This window comes from Microtus oregoni, unplaced genomic scaffold (genome assembly GCF_018167655.1).
Source record: "Microtus oregoni isolate MIOR12 unplaced genomic scaffold, Mior012 000033F_ref0000390, whole genome shotgun sequence".
Lineage (NCBI taxonomy): Eukaryota > Metazoa > Chordata > Mammalia > Rodentia > Cricetidae > Microtus > Microtus oregoni.
The window spans coordinates 26,364,297-26,379,126 of NW_024543092.1; the positions used below are offsets into that span (position 1 = coordinate 26,364,297).

The window sequence follows — 14,830 nt, forward strand, 5'->3', positions numbered from 1 at the left end:
TTGAGCATTTGACAATTATTAGTTTAATTAAACCCTTACCACAGTCATCTGAGGTAGTCATTATTATTCACATGTTACCAAAAGAAGATCATCTTCACTTAGCAAATGGTTGAGTTCCAGGCTTCAGACCCATGTAAGGCAATCTCTTTCCTTTTTTCACACATCTGATTCTGCTCATATACTGAGCAGATGAAAATCTAGTAGTGATTGGGCAGACAATGTGTGTCTCTCTAAACAGCTAAGCTTAAATGAAGTCAAATATCCAATGACATAGAATACCAGCAAAAATTAATGTACAATAGTACTGTCTTACTCCCAGTACTTCTATTTTCTTAAGTTTGATTCAAGAAGTAATAAGACTTACAAATTTTATGAACAAAAATGTTTATCATAGTAAATCTTAATCTTTGTGTTACAGATGCTTTATGTTGCAGCTGATGTCCAAAAACACCAACTTTTCTTTGTAGTAGATGAGGACATATGGAATAGACTAGCTGGGTTCAGCCTTACTCTGTTCCTTATCTCTAAATCTGTTTCTTCACTTGTGTATAAATATGAGGAAATACCAGTACTACCTCACAGCGCCCGTGAAGGTGAAATAGAACACAATGAGAAGAGTCTGGAACAGCCTGGCATGTGGTAAACACTCCATGAAGGTTTAGGGTAACTCTGAAGGATTGTGTTACTTGAAACGTCAGAGGCTGCTTGATGGATGTATTCCCCCTGACACCTTTAGGTAATAATAAGTTTCACAAGAGGTTAGATAGCTTTCTGCCAAAATGCTTCATGCCCCCCTGCCTTACAATAAAAGGGGGGAAACTATGAAGGATCTATAACCCTCCCCCACAATCTACCACCAAGCTTTAGAGAAAATAACAGGAAAAAGAATGGCAGAAGAGAAAAGATATGCATTTAAAATCATACAGACTTATGTATGGGTGCCTATCACTTTATATCTATGAACTTGCCCATTCTGAAACTCATTTTTATTTTCTGCTAAATAAAAAGAATCATGTCATTTTATAGAGCTAAAGACTGGGGCGTTTATAAGTCTTTCAGAACAAAGAACAGCCCTTCTCATAAGGAGGAAAGTCATTTAACTTTCTTTCTTTCTTTTTTTTCCATTTTTTTATTGAGAAAAGGAGAAAAAAATAAAACAAGTTTCCACCTCCTCCCAGCCTCCCATTTCCCTCCCCCTCCTCCCACCCTTCTCCCCCTCCTCCCACTCCTCTCCCTCTCCCTCTCCAGTCCAAAGAGCAGTCAGGGTTCCCTGCCCTGTGGTAAGTCCTAGGTCCTCCCCTCTCCGTCCATTCCTAGGAAGGTGAACATCCAAACTGGCTAGGCTCCCACAAAGCCAGCACATTACGTAGGTTCAAAACCCCGTGCCATTGTCCTTGGGTTCTCATCAGCCCTCATTGTTCGCCATGCTCAGAGAGTCCAGTTTTATCCCATGCTTTTTCAGTCACAGTCCAGCTGGCCTTGGTGAGCTACCAATAGATCAGCTCCACTGTCTCAGTGGGTGGGTGCACCCCTCGTGGTCCCGACTTCTTTGCTCATGTTCTCCCTCCTTCTGCTCCTCATTGGGACCTTGGGAGCTCAGTCCAGAGCTCCAGTGTGGGTCTCTGTCTCTATCTCCATCCATCACCAGATGAAGGTTCTATGATGATATGCAAGATATTCGTCAGTATTGCTATAGGATAGGGTCATTTCAGGTTCCCTATCTTCAGCTGCCCAAGGAACTAACTGGGGACCTTGGCTTGGGCATCTGGGAGCCACTCTAGGTTCAAGTCTCTTGCCAACTCTAAGGTGGCTCCCCTTAACTTTCTTTCTTATTTGTTCTTTGTGCCTTTCACATCATGCGAGCCCATCCATGCATCTTCCATACCATTGCCTCCACCCTCTGCCCCTTTAACACCTCCCCAAATAAAACAAATCAAAATTTAAGTTTAAAAAAAAGAAAAAAAAAGAGATGGGGAGAAAGGGAAACTCTTGTCATGGAAACTGCAATGTAACACAGGGGGTCATGCAGTAAACCCCTTTATCTGTACATCTTTACATGCAGACATTCATTTCACGGAATCATTGGCTAGAGGCCCCTCGTCTCTGCTACACTACTGACACTGGACCCTCACAGGGACTCTTCCTGGACATCCCTTTGCTGCCCTGTGCTGTGGAGATCTTGTAGCCCTGGGTCCACAAGACTCCCTCTCCTTCCAGAAGATCACAGATGGGGTGGGTGTTGGGGTGGGCCGACAATTAGCCCTGGTTCTGGGTCAGAGTAGTTGCACTGTTGGTCATCTGGTCAGCTCTCTCCTGTCTTCAGCACCAGGGTGAGTTCTCCAGCTTTGCTCCAGCTAGTTCACCCTTTGAAGTGATGAGCAAGGGTGGGGTCACTGGTTCTCCAGCTCCTGCACCTACAGGAGTAGCTCTACTGTTTTGCCCCATTGAGGTGTAGAGGCCCCTATCCCACTGACACCCCTGTACCAAGAATGTGATTTAGTAGCTATTAAAAAAATAATTTTGAACATGGTTGGCTTAGTCTGCCAAAGCTACTGATGTAAGAATTAAAAAACAAAACAAAACAAAAAACTTTCTTCCAAGTACTATGAAATGCTTTACTGAACCTCCCCTCAGTATCACTTTAACCCTTGCCTTGCTAGACTGGTAAGTAGTGGTCTGTACTAAGATATTTAAATGATAATTATTTAAATCACACTCAAGAAATGCTTCACAAAGAAGACTGGGGCAGGAGAGGGACAAATAGAAAGATAGAAGGCAGGGAAAACTCGAACCCTCGGGTGTGGAGAGAGGACCCAGGGAGCCAAACTTTTCCTTCTGCCTGCCTGCTGGGGCCCAGGAGGTCCATGGGGTCTGGGCAAATTTGTGTCTACACTTAAAGGGAAGTGAGTACAGACCTGGGCTATTGTGGCAGAGGCACAGTTCACCCCCCCCCCTTACTGGGGGTGTCACAGAAGAGTGTTTGGATCTGGGACCGGATGACTATAGAGTAAAAAGGCAAAATTGGTGTCTACTGACTGCGTTTTTCGCCGGGTTGGCCCTGCAGCTCTGAGGAATCCTAAGAGGCTTCTGTTTACCTTCAGTTCTTGGGAGAGAAGGGTCTGCCTGATTTGGGGTAAGCGGCCAGAGAGAAACTGCCTGCTGTTATGGGGAGGGACAGGAGCAGCAACCAGAGGGCACTGGGTCTTGTCAAGGTCAGATTCTAGAGAGAATTTGACTGAAGTTGGTTAATATATTTATTCTGAAGACTAATGCAATCCAAGGAAGAGTTGTTTATTTACGTCTGTACTAAATTCCCCAGGTCGCCTTTTAAAGCCCCATCCCATAAACAAATTTTCTCTTAAACTCTTTCTCGTGGGTAAAGAGATGGTGCCCACCTGTTTTCCAAGTTCTCCATTTACAGTGTTTGTTTTTCTTATTTCTGATGAATCACAGAGCCAACCAGTTTCCCAAAGTTCCAGGCAGAGGCAATGAGCCTTTTCTCATGCTCAAAGTAGCTGAAAAGCCATTGTCTCTAAGAGGCGAGACCAAAAAGGCAGTTTCCAAGACAGAGCCCAGTTGTTGCAGGATTAAAGGAATTTAATGACAAAGTAGAAACAGGAAGCTGTGGATGGAGAGCAAGCAGCAACTGCAATTTACCCTACAGAGCAAAGAAAACACAGGTTTTATTCACCATTCAGTTTACAATTTACTTGATGATCAAGACAAGTTATATGATTTGTGGGACCTTGTGCAAAATAAAAATGCAAAGGACTTTGCTCAAAAACAATTAACCCAAGTACCAAACCAGGGCAGTGCCTTCAGGGCTGCAGAGACCTCACAAGTGAGAAGCTAGGCTTGATGCCAGGACAGATCCAGAAGGTCCTAGACAAAGAGAGGAAAGCAATGCATCTGTCTTGGCACAAAATTGAAAGATGCTTTTAAAAGCTCAGTGATTAAGAGACAAAATATTATACTACAATATTTTTAAAGCTCAAAATAAGTGTAAAAGTCTCTCTTAATAAACAAAATACAAAAGACAAAGTTAGGTTTCAGTAGGTAGTCCAGACTTGCCTTGAGCCTGTTGCTGCCTCCCAGTATTGGAGTTGACCATGTGTGCTATAATGCCTGGCACAAAATACTAATTTTTTAAAGATCCTTAACACTCACGAATCAGTTAAATCTTGCCTCACATACCTCACCCTAACAAGCTGCCTTCTCACTTTCCTTTCAGTTCAGCCAGGCAGGCTCTCTAGACTTCAAAATTAGTTTATTTAACAAACTTCACAACAGAAGAGCAGAAAAAAAATCATCATAGAGTAGGTAACTGCAAGTTTCTATACAGGACATGGGTTGATAAGTTACAAAGCCAGGGTTAAAACCAGGCAACAGGAATCCAGTGAAACTAGAAAACAATTCCTTACAGACGTCCTCTATAATAATTGCATGGATTTTCCTTCAAGTCTGACAGGGCATAGAAGCATTGGTTTAAGCGCCAAATCACAAGAACTCAGGATGTTGTGAAACCTCCTTTAAGGAGCACTTGGAAAGAAGAGGTGGGAAGATTTCTGAGTTCAAGGCCAAGCTGGTCTGCGTAGTGGGTTCCAGGACAGCCAGAACTGTATAGAGCTCATCTCAAAACAAACTAACAAGCAAACAGAACAACAACTACTGAAAGAATTTGGTCTGGAGAAGGGAAATAAAGAAGTGAGATAAGAAGTATGGATAAATAGTTAGGTATACTTATATGATAACAAGTGTTTCTACAGAGCAGAGCAAGGACTCGACTGGGATAGAATGTATGAGGATGATGAGAAGGAGGTCACCTTCCCTTAAAATATATAAGAACCAGAGCCACACTAAGGAGGAAGTACTTTTTTAGACAAACTAGAGCAGTAGGGAACTAGAGGACTGTGATAGGGCAAGTCGCTGGGCATTTGACTTGGGATGCTGGACAGTGGGGTCTTTGTTTGGTGTGGAAGGAACAACTTGTTTAATATTTGTGTTGATTTTAATTGGTGGAAACAAATGGTTTTGCTTTTACTACTAGCTCAGTGTCTGGAGGTGCCAACTGGATCTTGGGATACAAAGTAGCAGCACTAACCCATAATAGAAGCTTTAGAGCTGCCCTATCCTCTGATAACCCTACAGTTCTAAAATCACAAGATAATTTTAACATGCCTGCAGCCTAAGACTACACATCTCTGGGCTTTCAGAAGAAAAACATGTTCATGAGCAAATAGAAGTAAAGACAGTAAGAGACTGTTGTTTTGAATATATGAATAGTCAATAGGACATTTGTCTAGAAGCTAAGTTTTCATAACTATTTTTATAAGCAGAAAGTTCTGTAGTTTTATGGAGTTATTTTCCATAAAATAGGACTTGTGATAGGGATTATATGGTTGTGTTTTATGGTATTAATTCATAATTGACATCAAGCTTTAAAAAAAAGCAAGAGCAAAAACAGGAATCCCTGAATAGGTGAAACAAAATAATTTCAGCTAGCTGTGACCTTTAGGAAAATGGAAATGTTCAGCTTGCTGGTCCTAGATCAGGCAGGGAAATGGGGATAGAGTGGATAAGTTTTGCTCACTCAGGGCTAAAGAGCAGAATGTGGAACCTTCATTTGTTTTAAGGTGAATTCAACCACACCATCCACATTTCAAGGCATTTTTAAAGCGGAGGGACTTGCCTCTCTTTTTATGCTGGCTAAAATTCTCCCTCCCTCTCCCCCCACCCCCTTTCTCTATTGTCTCTTTGTCTCTGTCTCTATCTGTCTCTCTCTCTCCACTTTTATCCCCCCCTTCTCTCTTTCTGTGTGGGAAGTTCTGTATATGTATTGCTTTTACTGGTTAATGAATAAAGTAGCTGCTCTCGGCCAATGGCTTAACAGAACATAGACAGGCTGGAAGATTATATATATATATATATATATATATATATATATATATATAGAGAGAGAGAGAGAGAGAGAGTCAGGAGAAGTCATGTAGTCACCACCAGGGACAGATGCACCGAAACCTTGCCAGTAAACCACAGTCACTTGGCGATACATAGATTAATAGAAATGGATTAACCAAAGATATAAGAACTACCTAGCAATGCACTTAAGTGATTTAAGTAATATAGTTTCTGAGTGGTTATTTTGAGTCTTGGCAGTCGGGAACAAATAAATGGCTTCCTACTACATCTTTCCTCCTCCCTCCTCCCATCTCCCTTTCTTTCCTACATCCTGAAAAAGTCAGGTAAATAATTTATTTCAGCTTGCTGATATGGAACTTTAGTATGAGTGAGTCTACTTCGGTTTGGTCCATTTTGAGTCATGTATTGGAAGGAGCTGGTTCAAAGCAAATGGACAACTATAAATTTTGCTTAGTAATATATATATATATATATTTCAGTTTACATTCTTAAAAATTTCAGTTGTATTCTTTTTTCTCTTTCTTTCTTTCTTTCTTTCTTTCTTTTTTTGAGACAGGGCTTAGGGTTTTGCTGTAGTTTTTAAAGCCTGTCCTAGAACTAGCGCTTGTAGACCAGACTGGCCTCAAACTCACAGAGATCCACCTGCTTCTGCCTCCTGAGTATTGGGATTAAAGGCGTACACCACCACCGCCCGGCTCAGTTGTTTTCTTTAATGCCACTTAGTTACATGACTTAAAACCCAATACATTTTCCCCAGAATGCTGGAGAGAATTCTTCTCACTCTTATCTCTAAGTCAGACATGTTGGGTCTCATGTATGCTAAGTACATGCTCTACCACCAAGTGAGACTTTCAGACTCTATTATCAGGTTCTGTTGTATCATTTATTTATTATGACTTTATTAGTAAAATTTCATTCAAGACATGTGCCCATTTAAATGCCATTGAATTTTGTTTTTTACTTCTTTTGTTGTTTGTGCTACTAATATTTTGTGGGTATTAAGTCTTTGTGAGTTGTGTGGTTACAAACATCTTTCCTATAGGTTACTATTTAATTCCTTTGATTGTTTCCTTTACTATGTGGAAACATTTTACTTTGATGCAATATTGTTTATCTAATTTTGTTTTTGTTCTACTGCTTCTGGGTTCACAGCTGAAAATATCATGGTTCAAGAAACATTTTCCTTATGTTATTTTCCAGTGGTTTTGGAGTTTCAGGTCCTATATTTAAATGTTTAATCTGTTTCTTTGTTTGTTTTAAAGAGAACAAACTATCTTTTCTCATTATACATACTAATCCAAGTTCCCACTCCCTCCGCTCCTCCCATTCCCTCCACACACTCTCCCATGCATCCCCATCCAATCCTCAGAGAGGGTAAGGCACATTGCTTTGGGGAAGGCCTAAGGCCCTCCCTTCTGTATATAGGCTGAGCAAGGTATCATCCAAAGAGAATAGGTTTCCAAAAGGCCAATACATGCAGTAGGGATAAATCCTGGTGCCATTGCCAGTGGCCCCGCAGTCTGCCCCAGCCATGAAACTGTCAACCACATTCAGAGGAACTAGTTTGGTCCTATGCTTGTTCCTTCCCAGTCCTGCTGGAATTGGGGAGCTCCCATTAGCTCAGGTAAACTGTTTCAGTGGGTGTACCCATCATGATCTTGACCCCTTTTCTCATATTCTCATTCCTCTCACTCTTCAACTGGACTTTGGGAGCTCAGTCCAGTGCTCCAATGTTGGTCTCTTGCCTCTGTTTCCATCAGTTGCTGGATGAAGGTTTTATGGTGACATTTAAGATATTCATCAGTTTGACTACAGGACAAGTCAAGATTGGGGTCCCTCTCCTCTATTGCTTAGGGTCTTATCTGGGGTCATCCTTGTTGATTTCTGGAAATTTCTCTACAGTCAGGTTTCTTCTTGTTAGTCTGTTGTATCTTGTAAGAATTCTTCTAGCCATTTACAAGCAAATGTGTATATAGTAATCTTTCATTCTTTTAGAATAAAACATAAAGTACACACTGTTGGTTGTGTGCTTTTCGATTATTTTAACAATATGCCATAGATTTCTTTGTATTACAGATTAGAGGGTGTGAACATTCTTTACTGTTGTCAGAGACTGCTCATTTGTTTCTGGCTGCCCAGACTAGAAATAACTACACAGAAATTGTATTATTTGCAATACTGTTTGGCCAATAGCTTAAACATAGTTTTAGCTAGCTCTTATATCTTAAACTTACCATCTGTTAATCTTTATATCGTCACATGGCTGTGGTTTTCCAGGTAAAATTCCATCTGACGTCCAGTGTCTGTCTCTGGCGGGGCTACAAGTCTTCTCACTGACTCTGTCTACTCTCTCTCTGTATATCTTTCAGTCTGGCTCTACTCTGTTAAGCCATTGGCCAAAAGACACTTTTTTATTAACCAATGGCAATAAAACATATTCACAGCATACATCACCTCCCATATCACTACATATTCAGTGTTCAGTAATATGGATGTATCATACTTTAGTTGTTCTTTAAATATGAACATTTAAAATGTTTCCAGTCTCTGGCAATTAAAAAATGATACAATGTATGTATAACTTTGTAAGTTATTTCTCTTATTTTCTGACATACTTAAGTTACTTTTGGGGTGTACAATTACTTTAATGTGTGTATTTTTACTGTTGAAAGACATTTGTCAACTATTTAGTAGTTTTGTATTGAATGCAAGATAAAGCAGGGGAAGGGAGGAACTTCTTCAGGGGCATTAGTGCTCTGTCCTTTGGACAGTCCCAAAGTTTCTGACAGACACTTTGTTGCCTTTGTTTCTTCGGGACCAGACTTAAGTCTAATCAGCTATTTCTGACTTGTGTTTTTGCTTTAAGATCAATGACAGACATTTGATTTTCTAGGAACTGATGACCATTTTCCAACTATTGCACTGGAATGGAAGCCTGAAAGCCCTCCGTGAAACAAAGTGCTCTCGACAGGTGAGACTTTCTGGTTGAAACAGGTTGGTGCTTTGAGGACAAGACAAGGAGTTTCCAGACTTTGAAGAGGCTTCCTTTATTCGGATGCTTCTGTTTGTGTAAATATATCGACTGAAACTGATTGTGCATTTCTTTGTTTTAAATTTATATTTGCCTATTAAGTAAGAGCAGGGACGAGTGAAGAAATATTGAGTCACGGACTGCCACACACTAAGAATGTTGGCTCTGCGAGGGTTGATTAGAACACCTACTATAGTGAATGAAGAATGAAGCAACCGTAACGACAGTGTTGGATTCTAAGTGAAGTACTGAACTCTCCTTGTGCATCTCTCGACCCTGCCTACCTTGGAACTGTCCTCTGCTGCACTCTCCAGTATAGAAAGAAAGAGAATAATTGGTTTCTAAAACCTCCTCACTAAAGACAGACAGAATTGTTACAACAAAAGTTCCTCAAAAGCAATAAAAAGAATCATTAAGTTGGACACACTGGCATTTAGTAACCTTAATTTTTTTTTGGTTTAGAAGTTTTCTCTTTCTTTTCCAAAGGCAAGTTCCCCGTATTCCTTCATTACTTACAATAGGAACCGTTCTTCTTTCTAATACTAAGCGTAAACTTTATCCTGTGTGTTTAACACTTTTTTCTTGTTGTCCTCTGAGATTTATCCTTTCCTTATTCATAATTAGAACTTAAAAGATAATAGTTTATTTTTGAAAATTTCCTAATAAGAATTTGTATGAAAAACTAAGATGCTACAGTAAGAGGAGAGTGGAGGCACTGCAGGCCCAGTAATTTTTAGTTGTTCTTTGCTCAGAGAGTCTGGCTTTCAAAATGTCAAAAATGGAAAAGAAAGAGTAGCTGACAATGGCTTTGGCAATTATTCCCCTTTCCTTTGATTTTTGAAAGTCCTTTGAAATATGTTGGGTTGGTCATAAACACTTTTCCATGATTGTTTTTAATTTGTTAAGGTCATAAATAAATACCATATGTTCCTGATGAAAATAAAAATAAGCAAAGCATCCATTCCTCATGATCAAACATATATATGACAGCATGATGGATTGATATTTTTCACAGAAGAAATGAAAGTAGTTAATTTTTAATTATTTGCAAAAGTAAAAACTAGGGCATCACAAAAGTATTAATGTAATACCAATAATGATAATGCCTCCATTCTACAGTACATTTTGGAAGTTCTTTCTATGCTTATTGTGAACCATATTGATATTTATCTTCCTTATGCTAAAAGTCTTTACCACTCTACAGGCAGTGGGCTCTGGGAGCCAAAAATGAGACATACTAGTCTTATGTAACAGTCTACTGTATTTGGAGCATCTACCAATTTATACTCTGAGGGTTAAGTGTATAATCACAAGGGCAATCTGCACATGGTGGACAAGTTTCATATGGCAAAAGCATTTTTCCATAGATGTTACGGGAGGTCCTCCCACTCCTCCAGCCTATCACCGCTGAGATACCAGCCCATTGGGGCGTGGTCTCTCTCCCTTTAAAAAAGCGGCCACTTCCCTCTCCTCTCTCTCTTCACTTCCTGCTCCACAGGCGACTAGACTCCCTTCCTGGTTGCGCAGAGGGCTGACGGTGGTCTGTACATTTTTTCCCCTTTAAATAAATACCACCCTATTAATCATAATTCCAAACTGGTGTGGCATTGTTTATGACTTACGCCTTCACATAGAGGCAATAGCCAGTAGTAATGCGTAATCTGAAGTAAACTCACTCCCAACTGGTACACCTGGGAGGCGCATGAAAACACATTCCAAGAACAGTTTTGTGTTTTTGAAGAAACTGAGGTCACAAGACTCTTGTCTGTTTTCTTGGTGTTTTCTCACAAGCACTCAAAATTCTCCTCACAGCACTCTACTCTTGAGCTGTGTTCCAACAACAAAGCACATCTAGAAAATAGTTGGGTTTCAAAGTGTTCTAAAGTCCCCTTGACTGAAGGCTTCCTCTTTCCTGTAATAGGTATGTCCTAATCTCATTCTGCCTCAGCTAGACTATGTTACTCCTTTCCTCCCTCTGTCTTGTTATAGCCAGTAGTCCTGGTTGGGCCCAAGGGTCCAGTGAAATGAATGAAATCATATTTATATGTTGTTATAGAAATATATTTTTGTGAACATTATTGCTATCCCTAGTGTTAGGTTTTGACTCAGCCTGGAGGGACAGGCTTTGCAGGACTAGATGTGTTCATTATTTCCTTTTCAGAAATATGTCAACGGGATTTGGTTTCAGATTTTGAAAGTTAGTGTTATTTAAAGGCCACATAACTGACTGGGAAGTATGGATGGCCTTGCACACATGTGCCTTTGTTTCTGTCTATTGACACTCTGAACTTTTGTTTCTTGATTCTAGGAAGTCATCTCCTATTATTCCCAATATTCTTTAGATGAAAAGATGCGCAGCCACATGGCCCTGGACTGGATCATGAAGGAGCGCGAGTCCCCAGGAATTCTCTCTCAAGAGCTACGTGCAGCCCTGGGGCAGCTGGAGGAAGCCAGGAAGTCAGGACAAGAACTACGGTTTTACAAAGAAAAAAAAGAAATCCTGAGTTTGGCTCTGATTCAGATCTATAGTGACCCTGACCCTTCCTCACCCAGTGATGACCAGCTGAGCCTCACGGCTCTGTGTGGCTATCATTAATAAGCCCAGGTCTCAGGTTTCCTGAGGACTTTCACATCAGGAATCTCATTGACAGAGGTTGTCAGAGATTTTAGCATTATAGTCACTACCTGAAGGGTACACTACTCCCTACCCATTCTGTGCACAGAATGGGAAAGTAGTACTGGTCCAGACCCCAACTTCCTTCTTCATATATGTTTTCAACTATGCCCTTAGTGGTTGTACTTCAGAATGAATGACAACAGAACTGATTGGAAAGTATTATTCAGGGTTGAATCCAATCTAAAGTCTAGTTGACATGTGCCTTATTTCACACAAGGGGCCAGTACAAAAGTCTCCAAGAAAACAGCAACAGTACTAGGGAAGGTAGCATGCTAACAACTTGTTGTTGTTTCTTTATTAAATAATACCAATCAAAATTCCCACTTCTTCCCCTCCTTCCACTTCCCTCCAGCTCCTCCACCCACTCTCCCACCCACCCCCCTCCAGTTTTAAAAGAGGATAAGGCACCCTGCCCTGTGGAAAGTCCTAGGTCCTCCCCCCTACATCCAGGCTTAGGATGGTATGCATCCAAAGAGAATAGGATCTCAAAAAGCCAGTACATGTGTAGAGAAAAATCCCAGTGCCATTATCATTGGCCCCTCAGTCTACCCCAATTGTCAACCACATTCAGAGGGTTCAGTTTGATTCCTTGCTCATTCATTCCCAGTCCAGCTGGCTTTGGTGAGCTCCCATTAAGTCAGGCACACTGTCTCAGTGGGTGGACCAACCTCTTGTGGTCCTGATTTCCTTGCTCACTTCTTCCTCCTTCTGCTTTTCAACTGGACCTTGGGAGCTCAGTCCAGTGCTCCCATGTAGGTCTCTGTCTCCATTCATTGCTGGATGAAGGTTCTATGGTGATATTCAAGATAGTCATCAGTCTGACAACAGGATAAGGCCAGTTCAGGCACCCACTCCTCCACTGCCCAGGGTCCTAGCTGGGGACATCCCCATGGAATCCTGGGAACCCCTCTAGAGCCAAGCCTCTTGCCAACCCCAAAATGGCTCCCTCAATTAATATATTTCCTTCCCTGCTCCCATATCCGTCCTTCCTCCATCTCAACCATCCCCCCCAAGCTCTCCCCAACACTCCCCTTCTCCCCTCTCCTTGCCTCTCTCCCCTTCCCTCTAAACCTCCCCGCCCGCCGCCTCCATGCTCCCAACTTTTGCCTGGCGATCTTGTCTGCTTCTAATTTCCAAGCGAATCTATATATGTTTTACTTTGAGTTCACCTTATTACTTAGCTTCTCTGGGATCAATGTCCTTTGTTTATGATTATTAGCATCCACTAATGAGTGAGTAAATACCATATTGATATTTTTGGGTCTGGGTTATTTCATTTAGGATACAGTTTTCTACTTCCATCCATTTGCATGCAAAATTTAGGGTGTCATTGGTTTTTACCACTGAGTAGTACTCTAATATGTAGATATGCCACACTTTTTTATCCATTCTTCCATTAGGGGCACCTAGGTTGTTTCCAGGTTCTGGCTATTATAAATAGTACTGCTATGAACATTGTTGAGCAAATGCTTTTGTAGTATGATTGGGCATCTCTTGGGTATATTCCCAAGAGTGGTATTGATGGATCCTGAGGTAGTTTGACTCCTAATTTTCTGAAAAACCATCACACTGATTTCCAAAGTGGTTGCACAGTTTGCATTCCCACCAGCAATGGATGGGTGTTTCCCTTACTCCACATCCTCTCCAATATAAGCTATCATTGGTGTTTTTGATTTTAGCCATTCTGACAGGTGTAAGATGTTATCTCAAAGTTGTTTTGATTTGCATTTCCCTGATAGCTAAGGAAGTTGAACATATCCTTAAGTATCTTTTGGCCATTTGAAATTGTTCTGTTGAGAATTCTCTGTTCAGTTCAGTACCCCACTTTTTAATTGGGTTATTTAGAATTTTAATGTCTAGTTCCTTGAGTTTTTTAAAATATATTTTGGAGATCAGACCTTTGATGTGGGGTTGGTAAAGATCTCTGATTCAGCAGGTTGCCTTTTTGCCTTAATGACTGTGTCCTTTGCTTTACAGAAGCTTCTCAGTTTCAGGAGGTCCCATTTATTCATTGTTGCTCTTATTGTCTGTGCTATGGGGGTTATACGTAGAAAGTGGTCTCCTGTGCACATGCATTGAAGGCTACTTCCCACTTCTCCTTCTATCAAGTTCAGCGTGGTCGGATTTGTATTAAGGTCTTTAATTCATTTGGACTTGAGTTTTGTGCATGGTGATAGATAAGGATCTATTTTCATTCTTCTACCTGTTGAATTCAGTTATGCCAGCACCATTTATTGAAGTTGCTTATTTTCTTCCATTGTATAATTTTAGCTTCCTTTTCAAAAATCAGATGTTCATAGGTGTGTGGATTAATATCCAGGTCTTCAATTTGATTCCATTGGTCAATGTCTCCGTTTTTATGCCAATACCAAGCTGTTTTTGTTACTGTAGCGCTGTAATAGAGTTTGATGTCAGGGATACTAATACCTCCAGAAGTTCCTTTATTGTATAGAATTGTTTTGGCTATCCTGTTTTTTTTTTGTTTTTCCATATAGAGTTGATTATTGTTCTCTCAAGGTCTGTGAAGAATTTTGTTGGGATTTTGATTGGGATTGTATTGAATTTATACATTGCCTTTGGTAGGATTGCCATTTTTACTACATTGATTCTACCAATCCAGGAGCATGAGAGATCTTTCCATTTTCTGGTATCCTCTTCAATTTCTTTCTTCAAAGACTTAAAGTTCTTGTCAAATAGGTCTTTGATGGAGGAAGGTCATTGGCTAATAAAGGGTCTTTTACTGCTTTGGTTAGTGTTACCCCAAGATACTTTATGCTATTTGTGGCTATCGTAAAAGGTGAAGTTTCTCTTATTTCCCTCTCTGCTTCTCTATCCTTTGTGTATAGGAAGGCTACTGATTTTTTTTTTTGAGTTGATCTTGTAACTTGACACATCACTGAAGGTATTTATAAGTTGTAGGTTGTCTCTGATAGAGTTTTGGGGTCACTTATGTACCCTATCATATAACCTGCAAATACTGAAAGTTTGACTTTTTCCTTTCTAATTTGAATTTTTATCTCCTTTTGTCATCTTGATCTCCTTATGTTGTCTTATTGCTATTGCTAAAACTTCAAGAACTATGTTGAAGAGGTATGGAGACAGTGGAAAGCCTTGTCGTGTTCCTGATTTTAGTAGAATCGCTTTGAGTGTCTCTCCATATAATTTGATGTTAGCTGTCGGCTGTATGTTGCTTCTATTATATT

The 14,830-nt window shown here is 40.5% G+C and overlaps 1 protein-coding gene across 1 annotated transcript in view; it reads left to right on the forward strand.

Moving 5' to 3' along the window:
• The window catches only part of Lix1 (limb and CNS expressed 1), a 50,748-nt gene extending 39,176 nt beyond the window's left edge, over positions 1-11,572 (forward strand). Inside the window, exons 5-6 of the mRNA XM_041680420.1 lie at positions 8,813-8,890; positions 11,259-11,572. Of these exons, the coding sequence (XP_041536354.1) occupies positions 8,813-8,890; positions 11,259-11,546 (366 nt within the window). The 3' untranslated portion in view covers positions 11,547-11,572. The remainder of the gene's footprint in view (positions 1-8,812; positions 8,891-11,258) is intronic.
• Positions 11,573-14,830: the final 3,258 nt, after the last annotated feature.